The sequence below is a fragment of the Corvus moneduloides genome, chromosome 4 (assembly GCF_009650955.1).
Source record: "Corvus moneduloides isolate bCorMon1 chromosome 4, bCorMon1.pri, whole genome shotgun sequence".
In the NCBI taxonomy this organism is placed as follows: Eukaryota; Metazoa; Chordata; class Aves; order Passeriformes; family Corvidae; genus Corvus; species Corvus moneduloides.
The window spans coordinates 50,021,948-50,040,944 of record NC_045479.1 but is presented as its reverse complement, the minus strand read 5'-3'; the positions used below and the strand labels follow the sequence as shown (position 1 = coordinate 50,040,944).

Genomic DNA, 18,997 nt, shown 5'->3' with positions numbered 1-18,997 from the left:
GTAGCTGCGAGGAGAGGGCTGGCCGCTGGCCAGGGCGGCTGCCTGCCTCCGGCTGGGGTGGATGACAGCGGCGGTACGGCCCCGCACATGGCAGGGCGGCCGGCAGCCGCCGGGGATGGGAGGGGAAAATAGCCCAGCCCCGGCAACTGGGGATCTGGCGGACCCGGTCCCTGATGCCTGGGCCATGCCGGGCGGAGACAGGGGCTCGACAGGGAGAGAGACAGGGACAGGGTCGTCCCCGCGTCGTCCGCCCTGCCCCGGCCGCCCACGGCCCCCGACAGGGGGTCCCCGCCGCTGGATGCGGGGCCGGCAGTGGCTGCGTGCGGCAGAGTCACCTGGGCAAGGGGGGGGCAAGGAAGCAATGAAGAGATGGAAAACTTTAGTTGTCTTTAGCGTCCAGAGCAAGCGAAGCGTTTGTCGGGCTCCCCCCTCCCGGTATTGACAATAGTTTACACAGAAGCATCGCTGCTCCAGGAACAATTGTGGAAACTTGGACATCCTTATGATGAAGAAAAAGATATTTTCTCAACTGGTTCATTTCAAAACTGTTCAAATATTTAACAGTTCTGCATTTTAACACTGCTATATTTTTCCCGGGAGGAGGTTGATCCATTCCTGTCTGCCATGCATGTTAACCACTGGGATTCACTTTTAAACGGTGGGATGCCGTTTTGCCGTGCTCTGCTCCCAAGGTTTTTTGTAAGCTCAGGGGCGTATATAGGTGTAAATGCTATAGATATAAATATTCATCACTATATTCAAAATGGCTCAGGTTAGGGTTGCAGCATCGTTACACATCTATAAAATGAATTATATTTCACTTCTCTGTGTGTGTGTGTGTTTGCAGCCATTAGTTTTGTGTTAGGAAATCAGACTATGGTGAAAGATTTATAACATTAACAGAAAAATAGTGACCTTAGTGTTATGCCATTTAGCACAGAATTGCAGCAACAGAAGTAGAAAATTCTTAACTACAGTAAGTCTGCCTTTGGCACTTCAATAGAGAAATTACCTCGAAGAAGCGCCTCACTAAGATGGATGTAGGCTCCACAGATGTAAATAACTGCACCTGTTGAAAATGCAGTCCGCATGGACATGTATTGCTAATACATCAGTTAGCAGTCAACTTCCTTTAGTTTATATTGCTCATAAACTTTAGAACGAATGCCCCAGATGGAAGTTTTCCAACTTTCCAAGTTAGCTGTAGTTTTTAAAAGTAGCTTTTTTATTGATGCAATAATTCACTTAAGCCATCGTTAAAATACTTTAGTCTGTCCAAGCTTTTGAGTGTGTATATGGAGTTGAATGAGTGCATTGAAGGACATCGACTCTGCAATTTTTCTATCCATCTGAAAAAAAACCTGCAAGGTAGCTCTTTGTTTTCATATCTAGGAAAGTTTTTCAGTTTATCACTGTCCTGCACATGAACCAGAACATTTTGATCCATCTTTCAGTATTACTGTGTATCTCAAGGATGACTGAAAAAAAGAGAGGTACTTGTTAATTTGAAATGCTGAATTGGTTCTGGAATAGTTTCTTCAGAACCACAGCCCCCTTTAAAAGATATTTCTGAATCAGACAACACTACTGCAGCTAGAAGAATATAATAAACTAGTGGAATTTATACGTTTTGTGAGATGAATTCCAGAATAGGCTCCATACAAAGTGAAATGAATCATCACATTAGTAGTGCTTTCTTGAGCTGGAATACCAAGAAGACAGCCTACTCAGAAAAAGACATGGGTACTATCAAGCAGTAAGAGTGAGCAAGTTACATCTGCAGAGATGGAGAGGGATGGAGCCATGGCCCCTTGCCTCTAGCACCGCTGTATGAGAAATGCACACAAACTCAACAGCCGGAGACTTGGTATGGATGCACACAGGAGTTCTGCAAGGATCTCCTTGTTACATTCAGAGGAAGAGTAATAATTCAGTGGGAAAGGGCCTGGTAAAGGCCTGCAGGAATCTTCTGAAAGTGCAAAAGCTCTGTTCCCCTTCTCAGTCACTATGAATGTTTTATCCAGGAGTGGCCAAAAATTACCAGAATTTGTAGACACTCAAGCTGGCCTTGGAAATGCCGCCCAGTCTTCTCATGGAGCTTTGCTGTGTTTTTAGTAGTCCAGGTCAGTGGCTAAACAGGACTACATGCCACCTTGGTTGTCCACTTCACTGCCTTTCTTCATCACACCAGCCTCAGACAATTCATACCTAATTTTAAAATGTTTTTATTGCTCCAAAATCTTGCTTTAATGAAACTTTCAAACCTCAGGATTACCTTGCTTGAAAACTTGCTCTAAACATGGAGAAAAGCATGTGTACCGTATGATTTATTTTTCCCATTTTGAGGGGAGGAAATGTTTTGTTATGGGTAGGAAACATGTCTTCCAAGAAGCCAGTGGGGGGAGGGGGGTGGGGAAGGACCAGACGAAATCCCTCAAAAACTGTCAGAAAATGAGTCATGAAGCTGAACTGAATGTGGATGACTGCTCACTGAGTGTCTTTTTCTGGTATCAAACACTCCTCCTTCCTCCACTCCTCACCCCCCTTTTCGTTTTAAGCTTGTGTAACTATTCCAGGTATGGTATTAGCAATACTCCTGATATATTCCAAAGTCAGCAAGATCAAAATCAGCCCTGGGAAACTGTTTTCTTTATGTATAGTTTCAACAGCAACAAGGCTGTCAGGTAACAGAAGCTGTCCATGAGCAGCCTGTCTTATGCAGAGCACTTAAAAACCTGAAGCTTAGGAGTGAAAGATCGTTGCTTTTTTGTGTATCTTCTGTTCAATTGCTTAACCACATCATTTTATGTGCAGTTGTTGGTGCAGAACTGTTGGTATTGAACTTTCAGCAGTCATGCTACTGTTGTCACCCTGTTGCATGCTAACAAGAATTAGGATAGATTTAACATGCAGGCCAGTGTTTTCCTCATTCCATTAAAGACTTGTAGTCCTGGAGGATTCATGGTAGTCATTCTGTCCCCACTCCCTGAAGGATTTCTGTATCTTAAAATGTGCATCACTGGATCAGAACTTTTCCATAGGGATGGATTCCCCTTTCCCCCAGTATCCAGGGCTGCAGGTTCATGTATGCATTTGTTATTTGGCCTGTTTGTGCCTTGAATCCAAGGATTAGTTATACCAGGAGAGATGGGCAGCTCTTCTCACATTCCTTCCTTCTCACAACCTCTAGCCAGGAGTGATTTCATTGTACGTGAAAGTGGTGCTGCCATAAAACATTTCACAATAGCCTAAGGGCTAGAAGAGGCAAACCAACACTTGAGAAACCTGAAATAAATTTTTTGCCTGAGGTGTGCCATTGCATTTGGACTCACTCCTGGGAAAGTGTATTTTGGGGAGTACCTTATTCTGCAGTTAAGTGTATTTCAAGAAGTCTAAGGCCCCCCTTCTTTTGGGGTTGTGACTGGGCTTAGGTGTGAGTAAGATGCCAAGCTGCTCAAATAAGGGCAGTTCTGGGCATGAAAAAAGTAAAACTGTAGGTATTGTGGGGGGTTATGTGAAAGGGAGGTGCCTTCTGAGTTCAGACATGTTCCTGGTTGGGTGGCAGCTCGGCAGGGATTACAATTTTGGATCAAAATGTGTGACTTTCTCTCATCTCAATCCTGTAGTAGGTGTGTATATCTTTTTTTAGAGCTAGCCCCCGTAGGTCTTTAGCAAGATAGCTTGTAACTGCCTTGACTGGAGAGGCAAATTGAAAGCTTTAATTCTGCCAGACCTTGTGCAAACCAAGTCCCTCTTTTCTCGACCCTTTTCAGTATCAAATAACTTGAAAACTACTGAGCTGGACCATGAACACTGGTCTATGTCAACACTGTTCTGCACCATTCTTCCAGTCTACCTCATTATTAAATGTTCATGTGTTTAATAGAAAATGTCAGATTATGAGAACTAGTCTCATTAATGGGACTTAAATACCCACTCCTTAAGGCTTATGTAGGATGGGCTTTTTGTCACTATGCTTCTCTACCTAAGCATTGTGTGGTAAACCCTAGCTGATAGTTGTAGCATTGTGATAGCTCTAATAGTGTAAAATAAAAAAAGCAAAATCAGGTAGGTACATGGGGTGAAAAGGCAGCTGTTACTGAGCTGAGGCAGTTGGAAAAATAGACAAGCTTTCCTCAAGGTTTGCAATAAAAGTAAATCTCCGTATTTTACCCCATTTGAGTGTCTTAAGTAGGATATGATTCAGGGCTATGCGAAGGGGTCCTTCTTCCTCCCACTTGCAGTTGGAAGGGGGAACTATACAACAGCCAAAACTGAACATCTAACACAGGTGACACCCCTGGCATCAAGCTGTGAGAGGTGTGTAGAGAAGAACATGCTCCACTACTTTTATGAAACTCTAGTTGCTTCCATTGGCATTCCCAATTTCTGGAGCAAGTACAATTTTGAAGCAGAGGAAAGAAGCCAAGCCAAGCCTAGCCCAATATTTTGCATTAATCAGTGCAGAGTCTTTTCTCTGGAGGATGATTCAAAGCAGGAACCTATCTAAGCTCCTCTGAATTACCTCTCACAAGACACTTTCCTTTTGTCGCAATAAGGTTAGGAAGACTAGTGTCACCAAGCTAAAATTAGCCTGTATTAATTCATCCCTAATTTGTAAATCCTTGCATGAAGAAAGAACCTCCAATTTTAATGCCTAACTGCAGGTTCAGTATCTCTGGAGACCTTCAATGCTAATTTTCATGAGCATAGACAACAGACAACACTGGTAAAGTGTCTGGTGTTTGACCTTGTTCCATTTGCATTTTCATTTAAAAAAAACCCAAACACATGTATTTTTCCATGTGTTTTTAAAAGATTTAGTAACAGCAATAGTTTTATCTCTGCAGGTGGGGAATGATCACACCCTGTAAAAATAAAGGACTTACCGTTCTTTGGCTTCCACTAAATACGAGTGTGTGGTCTGAGGTCCCAGAGCTGCAGGGATGTTCTGAACTTTTTGGTCAGTGAATGCTTAAGTGAACATTTTGGATAGGTGGGAACAGGCTCTTCATTTACTAATGCGTCAAAGTTTCTGTTAAGAATTTATTTCAATTTATATGGTGAACTACCAGGGTGGTGAAGGTAAGGTACAAATATAAAAGTTCCAGAGTCAGATTAGGAACATTTTAGGAACAGCCTCTCATAAGGAGGCATGTTAAACTTCTTTGTGAATTAAAAAGTCCATAATCACAAATCTAGGGTTAGTTCTGTATGTTAGTTGTGATCTTCATACAAAACAAGATGCTGAAATATTTTGCATGTCAAAACTGAGTTTCCAGCTCATGACTGTAGATATGAGGTCTGCAGTAACAAGAGACAAGCTGGAATCAGAACACCATCTCACACTTATTATTATAATAGCTCATACTGTGATGATGGAAAATCTACTCTTGTTATGAGCAACAACATTTTCCCCATTCCTCAGAGGAGAAGATGCATCAAAATAATGACCTGAATCCAGGTGTACATCTTCCAACATTTGTTGCAGACAATGAAAACTCAGTTTCTGGACTCCCTTGTCTACATTCTCATTTTGTAAGTTGCTTTTAAGGGATCAGCTGGGATGGTTTGTCCACATCTCAAACGAATTGGAGACAGACCTACTCCTACATTGAAGAGCACAGTTCAGTGCCAGTTCCCATTCAGTCCCTGCTGTCCAACAGCGCTGTAAGGTATTCACAGTATGTGCTGTGCCAGACCTCCAGGATGCATGTCAGAACCATAAAATCCTGAGAATACATGGCAGCCAGAGTTGCCTAGGGCAGATCCACACCTGAGAATTGGAGTCTGTAAATATTTATACTTCCTTCCACTCCTTTTATGGACAAGTAAGGGTATTTGCCAAACATCTAATATTTTACCCAAAGTCTAAGAGTGCACTTTGTATTTTCTTATAGTAAAGGCACACCTGTTCCAGAGAAAGATATTGCTATAAAATATGTAAGAAACTAAGAGCTTTAATTACAAGCTTGCTTGAGTCTTGTAGCAGCTAGAGAAATGGTGAAAAGAACTAATCAATGACAAGCCTAAATCAAAATAAGAACAAACCAAGCCATTCTACTTAATTGTCTGTGGTAGCTAGAGCCAGTTGACTTCAATATGCTACTTAAGAATGCGTGTGTTCAGGAATGCATACCATAAAATGATAGATCTTTCTCTGGGGAATGGCCTAGTTCTCAAAACTTCAAATCCAGACTTAGGTTCCTTCAAAGCTTAGGCTTTTATAGGGCTCCTTTTAGACACAAGAACTAGTACTGATTGATTTATTTTCTTTTTTTCTTTTAAATGAATTCATCAAGGGGATATTTTTCAGTGGAAAATATCTTTGTAGAAGTCCTTGGACGCTGTAAGAGAAAATAACTCTCAAAAGAGTTCAAGCCTAGCCTGGCAAATTTTTATTTTCAAAAGAGTTATTTCCATTTTTAACATAAGAAAGGTATTTTGAAGAACACATCTGAAAAACAAGCTAACTTCTTGCAGAATAAAAAAGAGCAAGAGAAGTTTCCATGGGCACTAATCATTAAGATCCAGTTTTTTACAGCCATATGAATCCCTCTCTAAATGGCACAAATGCTAAAAATACTTCTAATATACAAAGATGTTCTTAATATACAAAGAATATACAGTGTCAGGTAGCTTTAATAGGCCAAAAGGCAAGAAGAGGAAAATTCTGCAGCTCATCTGTAAAGAAAGCATGCACCTGTAAAAAGAATTAAGCATTATTTTGAATGTTGCCAAAATTCTGCAGAGAGACCTGCTAATCATTCTGTATGGGCTTACTTATACACAGAGATATGTAATTTTCTACTATAAATACGTTAAATGCAGTTGATAATAGTGGAACTGTATTGATGCTCATCCATTTCTTTACCTCTCACATATTTTGGAAGAACTACATAGTGTTCTTGCTGTTTGGCATTTTAAGAGTTTGTTTAAAAGCTGACAAATCTGAAAAGAAATGAAGTTTAAAATGGGAAACAGCTGACATTTTATTATTTTATTAGATACCTCTTGTTTGATAAGAAATTTGAGACATAATTTTAGAAAATAACATTCTAAATAATACAAACATTTTACAATTGCAACTTACCATCTGTATTTAAATAAAACAGCAGCATAAGCCCACCAGAAGGCTCATGTAATTTTAATGTACCTCTGCACATGTTCTGTTATTCTAGTTTAAAAAGTCATATTAGGTGCAGAAGAAAAAAGGGCCTTTTTTAGGGGCTAGGCTTTGAAGCAGTAAATAAGCAACAGAGAGAGTCAAGTCAATCGGTGAGGAGAATTAGACAAAGATACCAAATACACTCATTTGCCTTCTAGAAGAGCTTGCTACCTAGTTAAAGTGCTAGCATAGTGTCTATTGCTTTAAATATCACAATGTTCACACCAATAATATACAGAAATAGGCAGGGCAGCATTTATTACACCCCGTTTTTAATAAAAACCATTTCTCATAAACAGATATTTCCAAGTCTTTTGCATAATTGCGTATGAAAACACTTATAATTTGCTTTCACACACAATCATATATAATTAATATATTAGAATTGCACAGCAACACTCAAAATCTACTTAATTTAGAAAAGGAAATTTTAGTTATATAAAGTAATTTTTGCAGTGTCTCACTCTTGCTGCTTAATAAGTTGGTTAGAATTCAAATACTAGAGAAATTGTGCTTCAAGATAACCGGATCAACTGTCATTTACAAAGGTACAAAATATACAGCAAAGTTAATCTCTCATTAAATAAAATATACAGATTAGCTAGTGTTACAGATCATTAGCTAACACCTTATTTTAAGGGATAAACTTCTAGAGAGCTCCCCCCCAATATAGGAGAATTACACAACAGTTCTTTTCCCTGTATGTTTATGCAATGAGTCATGTTCACTTTAACTGCTGATAACAGAGGACTGGGTTTATCACCCTGCATAGCGAGGCCAAAAATGATCCCTGGTGGAACTGCAGTAAAGTCAATGTGAAACCCTAGAGATCAGTTTTGTCTAAGGCGTAACAGCCTATTCATTAATTTATTTATAGTAATAATGCCAATCATTATCACTGTGGTGGCTTTTAATCCTCCATGAGAATTCTCCTGTAACCTACCAATCAACCTACCATTAAAATAAAGTGTTGCCAATATACTCCACGATCACTCTGTTAAAACAGTGAGCTATGAAAACTGCCTACTAATTCTTAAATGGATCTCCCTGATAATAAATGAGTTTTAACAAAACCAGCATGTTCCCACTTAAACCAGCCATCCTAATTTAACAGTTTGGAATGAACGGTAAGTGCGTGTATGTTAGGTTAGTAAAGAAGTGTAACACCAGCTACAACTACAGCAGTGTCACATCTCTGAGGTTTACTCTTGGTCCAGGCGTATATTAACCATGGCAAAGCACCGGCCTAGGCTCTGAAAGAATGGTAGAATGAAAACATCTGTCAGGCTCTTCCATACAGTTTGCACTGAAGGCAGGACCATGAGACAGGTTTTCACAAAAGGCACCACAACCCTGTAAAAGAGAAAATGAAAGATTTGAAGATTGGTGCTGTGACAGCATGGGGAAATCAGGATAATAGAACACAAGTGTGACATCTTATGGAAGACAAATGGTTCTTTAACTTTCATAACTTTATAATATAAATATAAATATTTAAGCAAGTTGATTTTACTCTCTTGCAGTCATTCTCCATCAATTTGGTTTGCTCAAGACCTCATACCTGCATATGCAGAAACACCATTATGCATGTGGTCCTCTGGCCAGAATCATTTGTATGCAACATGAGAGAGTAGACACTAGCTTTCTTTTCATTGTGTCTCTGTTTACTAACCAGCAATTTCTTTACATGCCATTTGAAATTATGAACCTTTTCTGTCTCTCCTTGCTGCTAGCAAGGCTGGTGTACATGATCTGCTGTAGCCCTGCTGCCAGCCACCGTGGCTGAAGAGCGATCATCTCCTAAGGACACACTTGTGCTGTGGTCATATCTGAATGTGGGTCTTCAGGGGTTGACAGAAACACCATGTTTCCCAATTTGAGTCACTAGAAACAGCACCCTGTACAATCTGTCCTTGCTCTGCTGCCTCTTCTGGTGTTCCTTTTATCTGTTCTCTCTCCCAGACACACACAAGCACACAGGCACACATGCACATCACACCACTGGCATCTCATTCCTTCCCATCCCTGTTACAAGTTGCTACAGTAAAACAGAAACAGGAAGGCAATATCCAGTTACATCAGATTCTTACAATACAGATACATGCCACATCTAAGAAAAATTGGCTGATTTTGTACAGTTCTTAATTTGTGGGTGAGAAATTAACACTAGATTATGGTCAAAACTCCTTGTCAGGGGAAAAGATCTTTTTATTCACTCAGGGTGCATATTAGAAAGTATTGTGCTTTCATCTCCAGAGCACTGGTAAGCATCTGGAGATTGCTCTCCATGTGTACCAATTCCAAAGCAATGTCATTAGTGGTGGCTTGAGTCACACATGCTAACAATGGAGGAGAGCCAGAAGTGCACATATGGGCAGCTCAGGAGAGCCAGTGGACACATGATAACTGACCACACTATTTTAGGTTATTCTCCTTCCTTAATAATTTACTGGCCTAAACCTCTGGTCATTTCACTGAGCTGGATTTTCTTACTTGGGTGCAGAAAAACTAGATGTATAAATAACTTAAATAATACTGAAGTGCTACTAGAGCAAGGTTTTAAAAAAATTTCTCTGCCATACTGAACATATTTACTTCCTAAAATAGGTAAAAGAAGCTAGAGATTCTTTTGATAAAGATAATAAACTCTGTTCTAGTTTACTGTTGCATTCAAAATTTAAGTTCCCAATCTTGCATTTGCATAATTCCATTGCAGAACTTTCACTGACTTCAACTGATGACAGAAAATAAATAATTTACTATGTCATCCTAAGTCTGAAAAAAAGAGGTGCTGTGTATTTACAATGCATAGTCTTCAGATTAACAAATTAGAAAAAACCTACCACATTTTTAAAAAGTTGACGGCTAGAAATGTACAGAATCAAAATTAATTATTTTCAGTGTTTATCTAACAGCTTTTGTCATACAATGCAAGCCATATACTAGTATGTCAATGCTCTACTCAAAGCTAGCCCAGATGGATTTAAACAAGAATAGTTTTTCTAAAACCTTCTCTTTTGTCTCTGCTGAAACACCCCATATAGGACTGTGAGCATTACTGGAATAATGTGCCTCTAGTTTTAAACTGAACCCTGTAAACTACTTGTTTATAACCACCTATAATATCACTGCATACAGAATAGATGATTTATAGTGTAAAAAATCAGGCCTTAACCTGTTAGAATACAGCTGATATACATCAATAATGCAAAGGAAAAAAAAAATTGCTATTTTTCCAAGCAACACAGGGAAAACGCCAGAAATGGCTATTCTGTTTGTATTGACTTCACCTCTTTTCCATTTCAGATAGTTGATAAAGACAATATAATTGGTCCTTTGATACCATTTATAATTGATTTGGCCTGATTTTTTAAAAAATCTAACTTAACTGGAGAGAAGCAGGAAAGACAACACTGCTTTTGGACCCTCTGTTGATAGGATCATACAAAATACAAACTAAACAAATACCACAGTATTCAGAAGATTCAGAGAAAGATGTAGAAGGCTGGAGAAGCAGTGACCATAGTAGTTGAAATTGCTGTAGAGGTCATTCACACAGTACTGGAACTCAACCTATTTTGATTATCTTAAATAAAATAAACATTAAAATGTTTTAGTAATCTTTAATAATCTTTTAGCACTTGCTATTCATTTTTTTTATTTATGGTAAATGCATGCGAAACCCACTGTAGACTAAATCCATAGGAGGATACATGAGACATGATAGCAACCAAAGCTAATTAATGTAAATAACTTTCAGTTTTAAAATAAAATTAATCTATTTATAGATTACAATTACTCAAACATCTTTCCTCAGAGAAGATCCTTTACACCCAGGAGAGTCATAAAAGGTATTTTCCAACTTTTAAATTATGTGTGTGTATATGGATGTGTATTTACATGTGTACAAGTCTGCGTCCTGTTCTGTACAAAATACGTTATCCTACAGTGTGATATTTCCAGATTATCAGAGGGTGCAATGTTGTCCATGGAGTGACCAGTCACACTTAAAAATAAATAATCAAATGCCACTAGAAGCCACGTATTTGTTTTTGTGACCTGACAAACATAACACGCACATCCTTTGCTGCGGATTTATCCCGGTCTGTACTTTTGTTCTCAGACGTGGTAACTGCCTGCTTGAGTAACGTCTAACAGTAAAATTAAAGTAGGATATCCCAAGGATATCAACACTGATGCCATATCGGTACTACTAGTGTTACCATGTAGTACAGTATTGGGAAGAAAATGAAAGGTCTGTTGAATTTGTCATCTAAGATGAAGACAGCTACCTATGTGAGCTCTCATTCAATCTTGCTATTTATACATATTATAAAATACCCCTTCTTTCACCAAGTGGGATGGATCGTGTCTTTTGGGAACTGTTGAACTGAAAAGTGCAAATTACCCCATTTTTTTTCAATCCTATTGTATTTTCTCCTTATTCTGTTCAAGGCATGACATCTACAAAGTTATACCCCTCAACCTTTCTCACTTTTGCTCACATTACTTTTTCTTCTTGCTAAACCATGAGGGAACACTGTCAAGAATCAAACACCCCTCGGAAATGGCAGAGCACAGTTTAATTCCCACTGATAATGAGAATCAACTTTTCACAGACTTGGGGAAAAATGTAGGAGTAGTCATGCACCATTAATTCAGATTCCTGCTTCAAAGTAAAGAATCACACCTTCTCCTGTAAGTTTTTCAAAATGGAATCTCAGACATGTCTTAATACTATTTTTCAAATGCTCTGTTTTTGTGCTTAAATTACCCGATTCCATGTACTACATCATGATTGTGGATTAAAAATCTTGTATGGCTCTACAGTACAAGCAAGCATTGTGAAAGATGACTATCAATTACCTAGCAGCTATACAGCTTCTTGCATCCCAATAACCATTGGGACAAGTGAGGTTGTCCCACAACCAAAGCCTTTCACAACTCACACACGGTATATGAAGTGCATTAAAATTGAACATTATGTATTCCAAGACCTGGGTAGACTGGAAAAGCTAAAACTACTACAAAGGAAGCAAGACACCATCCACGTACTTCCTCTTGATAAACCAAGGGATATGTGCTGGACATCAAAGAAGAGGCATCAAGGCAGCACCACCAGGTGATAAGGTAGGCCTTCACAGCTGTACTGTAATTTATTTTGATTTCAGGCAGTCAGTAGGGACATGGTTTTAGGGTTGAGTATGATAGCAGCAGTTATGTAAATGAAGTTGAGGAATACAAAAAGGTAAGAAATGATGCATATCCGTATCTGCTTAGCATGTAAGTCCCTGGCTATATCTTAGCACTGTGAATGGAAGCTCAAGTGGGGAAGTGCTGTGAATACCTACTGCTTTAGCTGATGATCCCTACAAAGCTGTGTGAGCCCATCTCAGATCCAAGATTCAGGTTATGGATCCCCAAATGAATCACTGGTTCTTAGTGTAAATATGCAACATCATAGAACATTATTCTGATAAGACTACAAAAAAGCATATATGAAATTCAAGTGTTAATTTCCAAGAGGTGGCAAACATGTGGCTTGGAACAAAAATCAGTTGCTGATCTATAAAAAATATAACCATTTTGCACAAGCCGCCTGAAAAAGCAGAAATGTTCTGCTCATGTTCAAAAATCAATAACCTTAAGAGCTACAATCTAAGGACATATTTAAAAGCTTGTTAATTTCATAGAAAGATGTTACAACTCAGTGTGGCCTGTATACTCTGTGGTGAGCATGACAGTCATCAGTAAAGAAAAAATATGAAGTAGACTTCTTTGAACTGGCTTATATATAAATCACCAGCCTGCTAGCTGGCCCAGTTTTACCAGGTAGTGTGAAACCAGATTCTGGCTCAAGCAGCCAGAATGAGAACAGAATATGCTCCATCTTTATGGTTAAAAATGAAAATTAAGTGTATTACTATATATTTCTTACTGAGCTTTCTTTTTTTTGGGTGAGGGACAACATTTACTATCAGGTATGATGGGGGCAATTCACAAGGTGCCCTTGAGCATGAGAAATACTGATTTAGACCTAACGTGGATTTTTAACATGCTGACGAAACTGCAATGATGTGTGACATCCACAGAGCTTTGTGCTCGAGCACCTCCAAAAGTTGTTGAAACACTTCTGACTTTAGCCTCAGGAAAAGCTCCATTACAACATACCCACATCATCACCTCACTGGTTTGGATGATAAAAGTGCAGCACAGAGACTCTGAGTGGCAGCCTTCTTGGGAGGGTTTGCCCAGGGTCCTCCCATGACATTTAAACAGCTGAAGACAGAGTTATAATGGAATTCCCTTTCTTTCACATACAAAACAAGGAGGTTTTTTTTCAGACCCAATGGGCCTACAAGGGAGCCAGTACCCTATATTTAGGACCTCTAAACCTGCACTGCCTTTTCACTACCCTTTCAACTCCTCACTCCCATGAAATCTGGAACACGAAGAGGTGCAGAGATGCCAACTTAGTCTCAGTGTGTTCCACCTTTGTGTTGGAACAAATCCAGCTTGAGTTTGTGGGAAGATGAGACATTGTATTGAGAAAGTATTGCCTTTCGATGGTAGCACTGGAGGGAGTCCAAGGGGGTGCAGATAGCACTACTGAGTTACAGGACTCTTTCACATCCATCCCAGGTACAAGGAAGATCAAAATGAAAGATCAATTCTGTAGTGACAATGAACCTGGGCAAAGAAAATAATTTGCTGGGGAAGCAAGTGTGTTCTCAGAAAGTCAAGAGAGACTTTTCAAATTAAGTGCTACAGTCAGACAGTCCTATTTCACATGTACTGAGAACCCACGGTTCCAGAGATAGTCACTAGGGACTACGTGCATAAATAGTAACTGACCTCTGAGCCCTGGTCTCTGTATCCAGTCTGTGAAATCCAGATACAAGATCCTTCTGAAGCACAAAAAAAGTACTACAGTTTTAATAAATTTGGATTAATTTTTGCATAGGTATTTCACCACTGGAAACCTATATATACTCACCACACCCTTTTGCAGTCACACTGCGCACTATGGCACAGTGACAGCTGACAGATGTAAAAATCTGCGCAACACCATGCCTATGCACTGCTTGTTTGTAACAATTTGGGAACCAGAGATGTAGCAAGTGGACATCTCTAAACTGCACTGTAAGTCCTTTGAATATTATGCAAGCATTATGCTCCAAAATTCAAGTTAATCAGTTTTCAAAATGGCTTGATAATTTCATCAACACAAACTTCCATTCCACTTTCAAAAACTGAAATCTGCACCCATGAGATTGCCACCACAGGTGCAGATAATCAGTGTATTCCCAAGGTTTTGAGTTCACTTCCGGTTTCTGTATTCTGTTTTCCTTAATAGAAGGAAAAGGATTCCCATGTTACCCAAGTCAAATTCGACTTTGCTCAAAACTTATATATACAGAAAATACTGGTTTGCAGAAATAACGTCAATAATCTGCATTCATCCCTTCCTCTGCAGCCTTTTGGATTGTCAGTTCTTTCCTCAACCTCATCATTCTCCCTGCCATTCTTCCTTGTCCACCATCATCTCCCTTTCTGGTCCCAAAGTACTCTTCCTGATATTTTGTGAGTATATTATGCTTAAAGTACACAGGTTTGGTGTGACTCGGACAGCCAATGTATTTGCCTGTGAACTTGTACCACGTCCAGAAGAAGCTTTCCTAAGATCAGCAGGGTTTCTTGCTTAGGTGTGAGGGCTTTGGGGCACTGCATCTAGAGATAGCTATGTACCAGGTGCAAGGCACTGGCATTATATTTTATGGCAGTAACACAGAGCAAGCTGGGCCCTCAAAAGCTTTCTTCAGTCTGTGACGAAAAAAAATGAAAGAGGTAATGGTGCTAATAAGTTAGTAATAACATCAGGTGTTAGTAATACTTTTGCCTAGATAATTAATTTAAAATACACGTTTGAACAAATTCTGCACTTCAGTTTAAAAAAAACAAATTCGGTCACCATTATCACTTCAGAAGCCAGCCATGGTTGGAATGCACTGCCGTAGGTGCCGTCCAAGTGGCAATACACGCTCTCTGCCCCAAGGAGCTTACACAGTCGTGACAGACTGCTGGTAAAACCAAGGCAGGGAACTGAATCACAGAGAAAACATTGTTTCCTTTTCTCTCCCTTTAGAAATAAAGCAGTTAATATCAGCTGTATGACTACCGGCGTAAAGTCGGCCATCGCTGGTTGGGCAGTAGTGAGTGCTACAGCAGACGAGTTCTGCGGAGCTGTCGGCAGAGCCCAGGCACCGACGGGCACAGCACGCGCTTACCAGATGTGGAGGCAGCTGAGCGTCGCGAAGACGATCCCCACAACCAGGGCCAGCGGTATGGCGAGGACCAGAGTCAGAACCTTGTAGATCGCGTACTTGCTGAGCTCAAACAGAGCGTGGCTGCAGATCCAGACCTTGTCGAAGGAGTGGGTGAGCTCGGGCTCCGCGATCACATCCTCGAACCCTAGCTGGAACAAGAGGCGGCTCTGCCGTCACGGGGAGCTGGGGCGCGGGGAGCCCTCCGGGGACCCCCTCGCCGAGGACCCGAGCCCCAGCCCCGGCCCCGCCCGCCCCCGGCCCGGCCCGGCCCGCACCTGCAGGTGGGAGTTCAGCCCGTGCGGGTCGCGGTCCAGCTCGTCCTCCGCGCACTTCTCCGCCTCCGACAGCGCAGGGCCGCCGCTCCGCGGGAAGTTGTCGTCGTCCATGAAGATGCGGGTGTCCACCTTCTCCGTCTCCAGCCCCATGGCGCTGCCGCCGCTGCGCGGCTCCGGCCCGGCCCTGCCCCGTCCGCCGCCGCTGCCCCGCCGGGCCTGGCCGGGGCGGAGCGGGGCTGCCCGGGACACGCCCCGCGGGCCGCCCGGCTCCGGCGGCGGGAGCGCTGCTGAGCCCGGGGAGCCGCGGGTCGGGCTCGGCGTGGGCGCTCGCCGCAGCCCGCCCGCCCCTCGCCTCGGCAGCCGCTCGGCGGGCGCTCAGCCCTCCCGGCGGACTGCCCCGGCCGCCCGGAGCCCACGGGCGCGCTCGGTTTCCCCGTTCATCTGCGGTGCTCGGCTGTCACCGCGGCCTCACGCCCGACTGGCCTTTGTCAGCGTTTGTGGCATCGCAAACAACAGGCAGCAGAAACAAAAAGCGGAGGGGGTTGTGCACTGGGTCGTGTTGGGCCGTGCCCGTGGCCCCCTTCCAGCTGTAGGGAAAACAGGGAAAGAAGGAGGGTGTGTCGCCACTGCCCAGTGGTGTTCCCGTGTCCGGCCCCACCGGCCCGTCACACTCCAGCGGGGTTTACTTGACTCGTGCTGCTTAAACTGCCTAATTTTTTGCTGCAATAAAATACTGCATCTGCCATTATAAGTATTTTCATGCCTTCTTTGGGTTTTAGCTTCAGTCCATACAAATTATTTCCCCTATTTTATTTGAGAATATGTTTTAAACCTAAGAGTGATCTGTATAAAGTGACGAAATTATTATAATGACTGCTAAAGGTTCCTGTTAATATTGATGATTAATATTGAGTGATCTCATGAGCTGCCAGGAGTTCATTCGTGCTGCATTCAATACACAGTCACCTGTCAGTCTCAGAGAGAAGTGATGTTACTAATCAATCATCCAGACCTGTTAAATTAAAAAGGAAGCTGCTAGTTTTAACTCCCTTTAATTTTCACCACTACATTAAATTAAAGAGAGCTTTAAACTTAAAAAAGATCACAAGAAAGTGATATAAAAATAACTACACAAAATTTGGGTAGGAAATCACCTGTTACAATGCTCTGGTTCATACTGCATTGTTCTTGTCGGAAACTTCTGCAGAAAAGCTTTGCATCAATTTGTAACTCGTATTGATTTTTTTTCTCCCATGCTGATGAGTTTAATCATACTGATCTCATGTAAATATTTTGGATCCATTAGGTCTTAAAAGCCTGCAAATATGAGTTTACAATTGGTTCAAAGGCAAGTAAAGAAACAGCATGATGACTCAACATATACTTATGAGCTACATTTCTACCCTGCTTCCCCTCTCCCCTCCTGCTTTCCTCCATTACTCTTTGCTCCATGAGTGAAAAGAATAAAAAAACAATTGACAGAGTCGAGGTTCAGCCCCACCCTTCAGGGTGCTTCTGTCCAGCAACTGTTATTTTTTTAGCCTATTGATATGGGGATCTGAGTGCAGCCCAAAGGCATTCATCAGGTTTCTGGTAGCTGCTTGGGTTAGGCACAGAAATTTGGATTTGGTGCTGCTGAAAATCCAGGTAGGAGCCACCAACACAGGCTCCCAAACTAGCCCCTTATTTACAGAAGTCAGACCATACTGGTTTGTACCAACTACTTCCTACCTCTCCCCTCTCTAGAGGCATGGATCAGGTGTGTGTGCACAACCAGGACTCTGCTTTTGAACAGCTCTGCCCATTTCCCAACCATTCCTGATGCATCTCTCTCTACCCAACCAGCTGGAGCAGTGAGTCCATAGCTGTATTGCTCAGTTCCAGCTTTGCTAAAAGCTAGGGAGTAGTTCTTCTTGAAAGATCTCCCAAATCACAGTCTGCCACTGGGGAGTGGGCTTGCAGTATCAGCCCCATTTATAAAAAGCAAATAGCACTTTCTTGTTCATGTCCATATGTCTTTTGAAATCTGTTACTCTATTAATTGATAAACATGAGAAAGCACCATGGAAAACCAAGAGTTACCTTTGTAAACTCTGAGGATTTGAAATAAAGTGATGATGCAATTGCTCTTGAAAGAACAATATTTTTCATGAGAAGCCTATTTAAAAGAGTAAAAGCTCAAGTCTGTGTATGACTGAGGATGTTGGCTATTAAGAACCACTTAAATCATGCTGTTTTCAATAACTCTGATAGTTATTTTGGAAATGATTTGTGTATGACTTACCAAATGAGGTTGAGGGAAAAGCCAGAGCAGCATCAAGTTATAATCCCTGGCAAATGTACCAAATAAAAGGAGGTATATGCAATGTTCAGTAAGGGGGATTTTTCCAGTATCCCTGCTCAGGGACACCAGGCTCAGCTTTCTGCCAGCATGGCTGGACAGAACACTTTGAAGTACAAAAGTAAGAGTAGAGAAAAATGACCATAAACAGGGTGCAAAACTTCTCCAATCTTACGTGATATTCTCTAATAACCTTTGGACAGATTTTTAAAAAATCTCTGTGTTGGTAACAGCCAATGAATTATATCATGTGATGTGAAATGCATATGTATGTGTATGTATTTCCACACTTTGGTCCAGGTGTAGTTCTTTATGTGCTAACTTCTGCTCGAAGGTAACATCATATATCTCCATTTTCTAACCGTTACATGTTTTGCTGCAGTGTTTTTAACAAGTGAAAGGGTGAAATTGTTCATTATTATGAATTCTTTGTATTAGAAGAGTCTCTCAGAATGTATTATGGTACAGAGTGCACAACTATTGAACAAATAGTCTCCCAAAAAGCTTGTAATCAACAGTATAGGCCCAGGGATGAACAGTGGATGCAGACGTATAGATGGGGCATCCCAAGAAGCAAGTAAGAAGGCTGTGGTAGTCTCAGTGGTTTTATTACTGTTTTCATACACATTATTGGAAAAGGACTTCTAGGAACGGGTTTGGAGAAGGATTATGAAAATACATCTTGCATGTTCGCTGCAATTCCTCTGAGGTGTGAAGTGTAAGGGGAAACAGCTCACAGACAGATTTTTTGAGAACAAAGATCTTGGCAAAAAAGTTTTCATATCTGTCCTTCACAAAAAATTTTATATTTAGACTCTAACTAATGTGTAATTTTATTGAAAAATGTGATGTCCATTTAAGTCTTTATTTGTTTTAAAAGGATGTT

At 41.1% G+C, this 18,997-nt stretch overlaps 1 protein-coding gene across 1 annotated transcript; it reads right to left on the bottom strand.

Annotated features, from left to right (window-relative positions):
- Nucleotides 1–6,375: 6,375 nt before the first annotated feature.
- CAV2 (caveolin 2) lies at nt 6,376–15,979 on the bottom strand. The gene is made up of 3 exons (XM_032107169.1): nt 15,771–15,979; nt 15,457–15,644; nt 6,376–8,521 (listed from the first exon to the last, which is right to left on the bottom strand). The coding sequence occupies exons 1-3, from the start codon at nt 15,918–15,920 to the stop codon at nt 8,371–8,373; spliced, it is 489 nt and encodes a 162-aa protein (XP_031963060.1). The 5' UTR covers nt 15,921–15,979; the 3' UTR covers nt 6,376–8,370.
- Between the last annotated feature and the right edge of the window lie 3,018 nt (nt 15,980–18,997).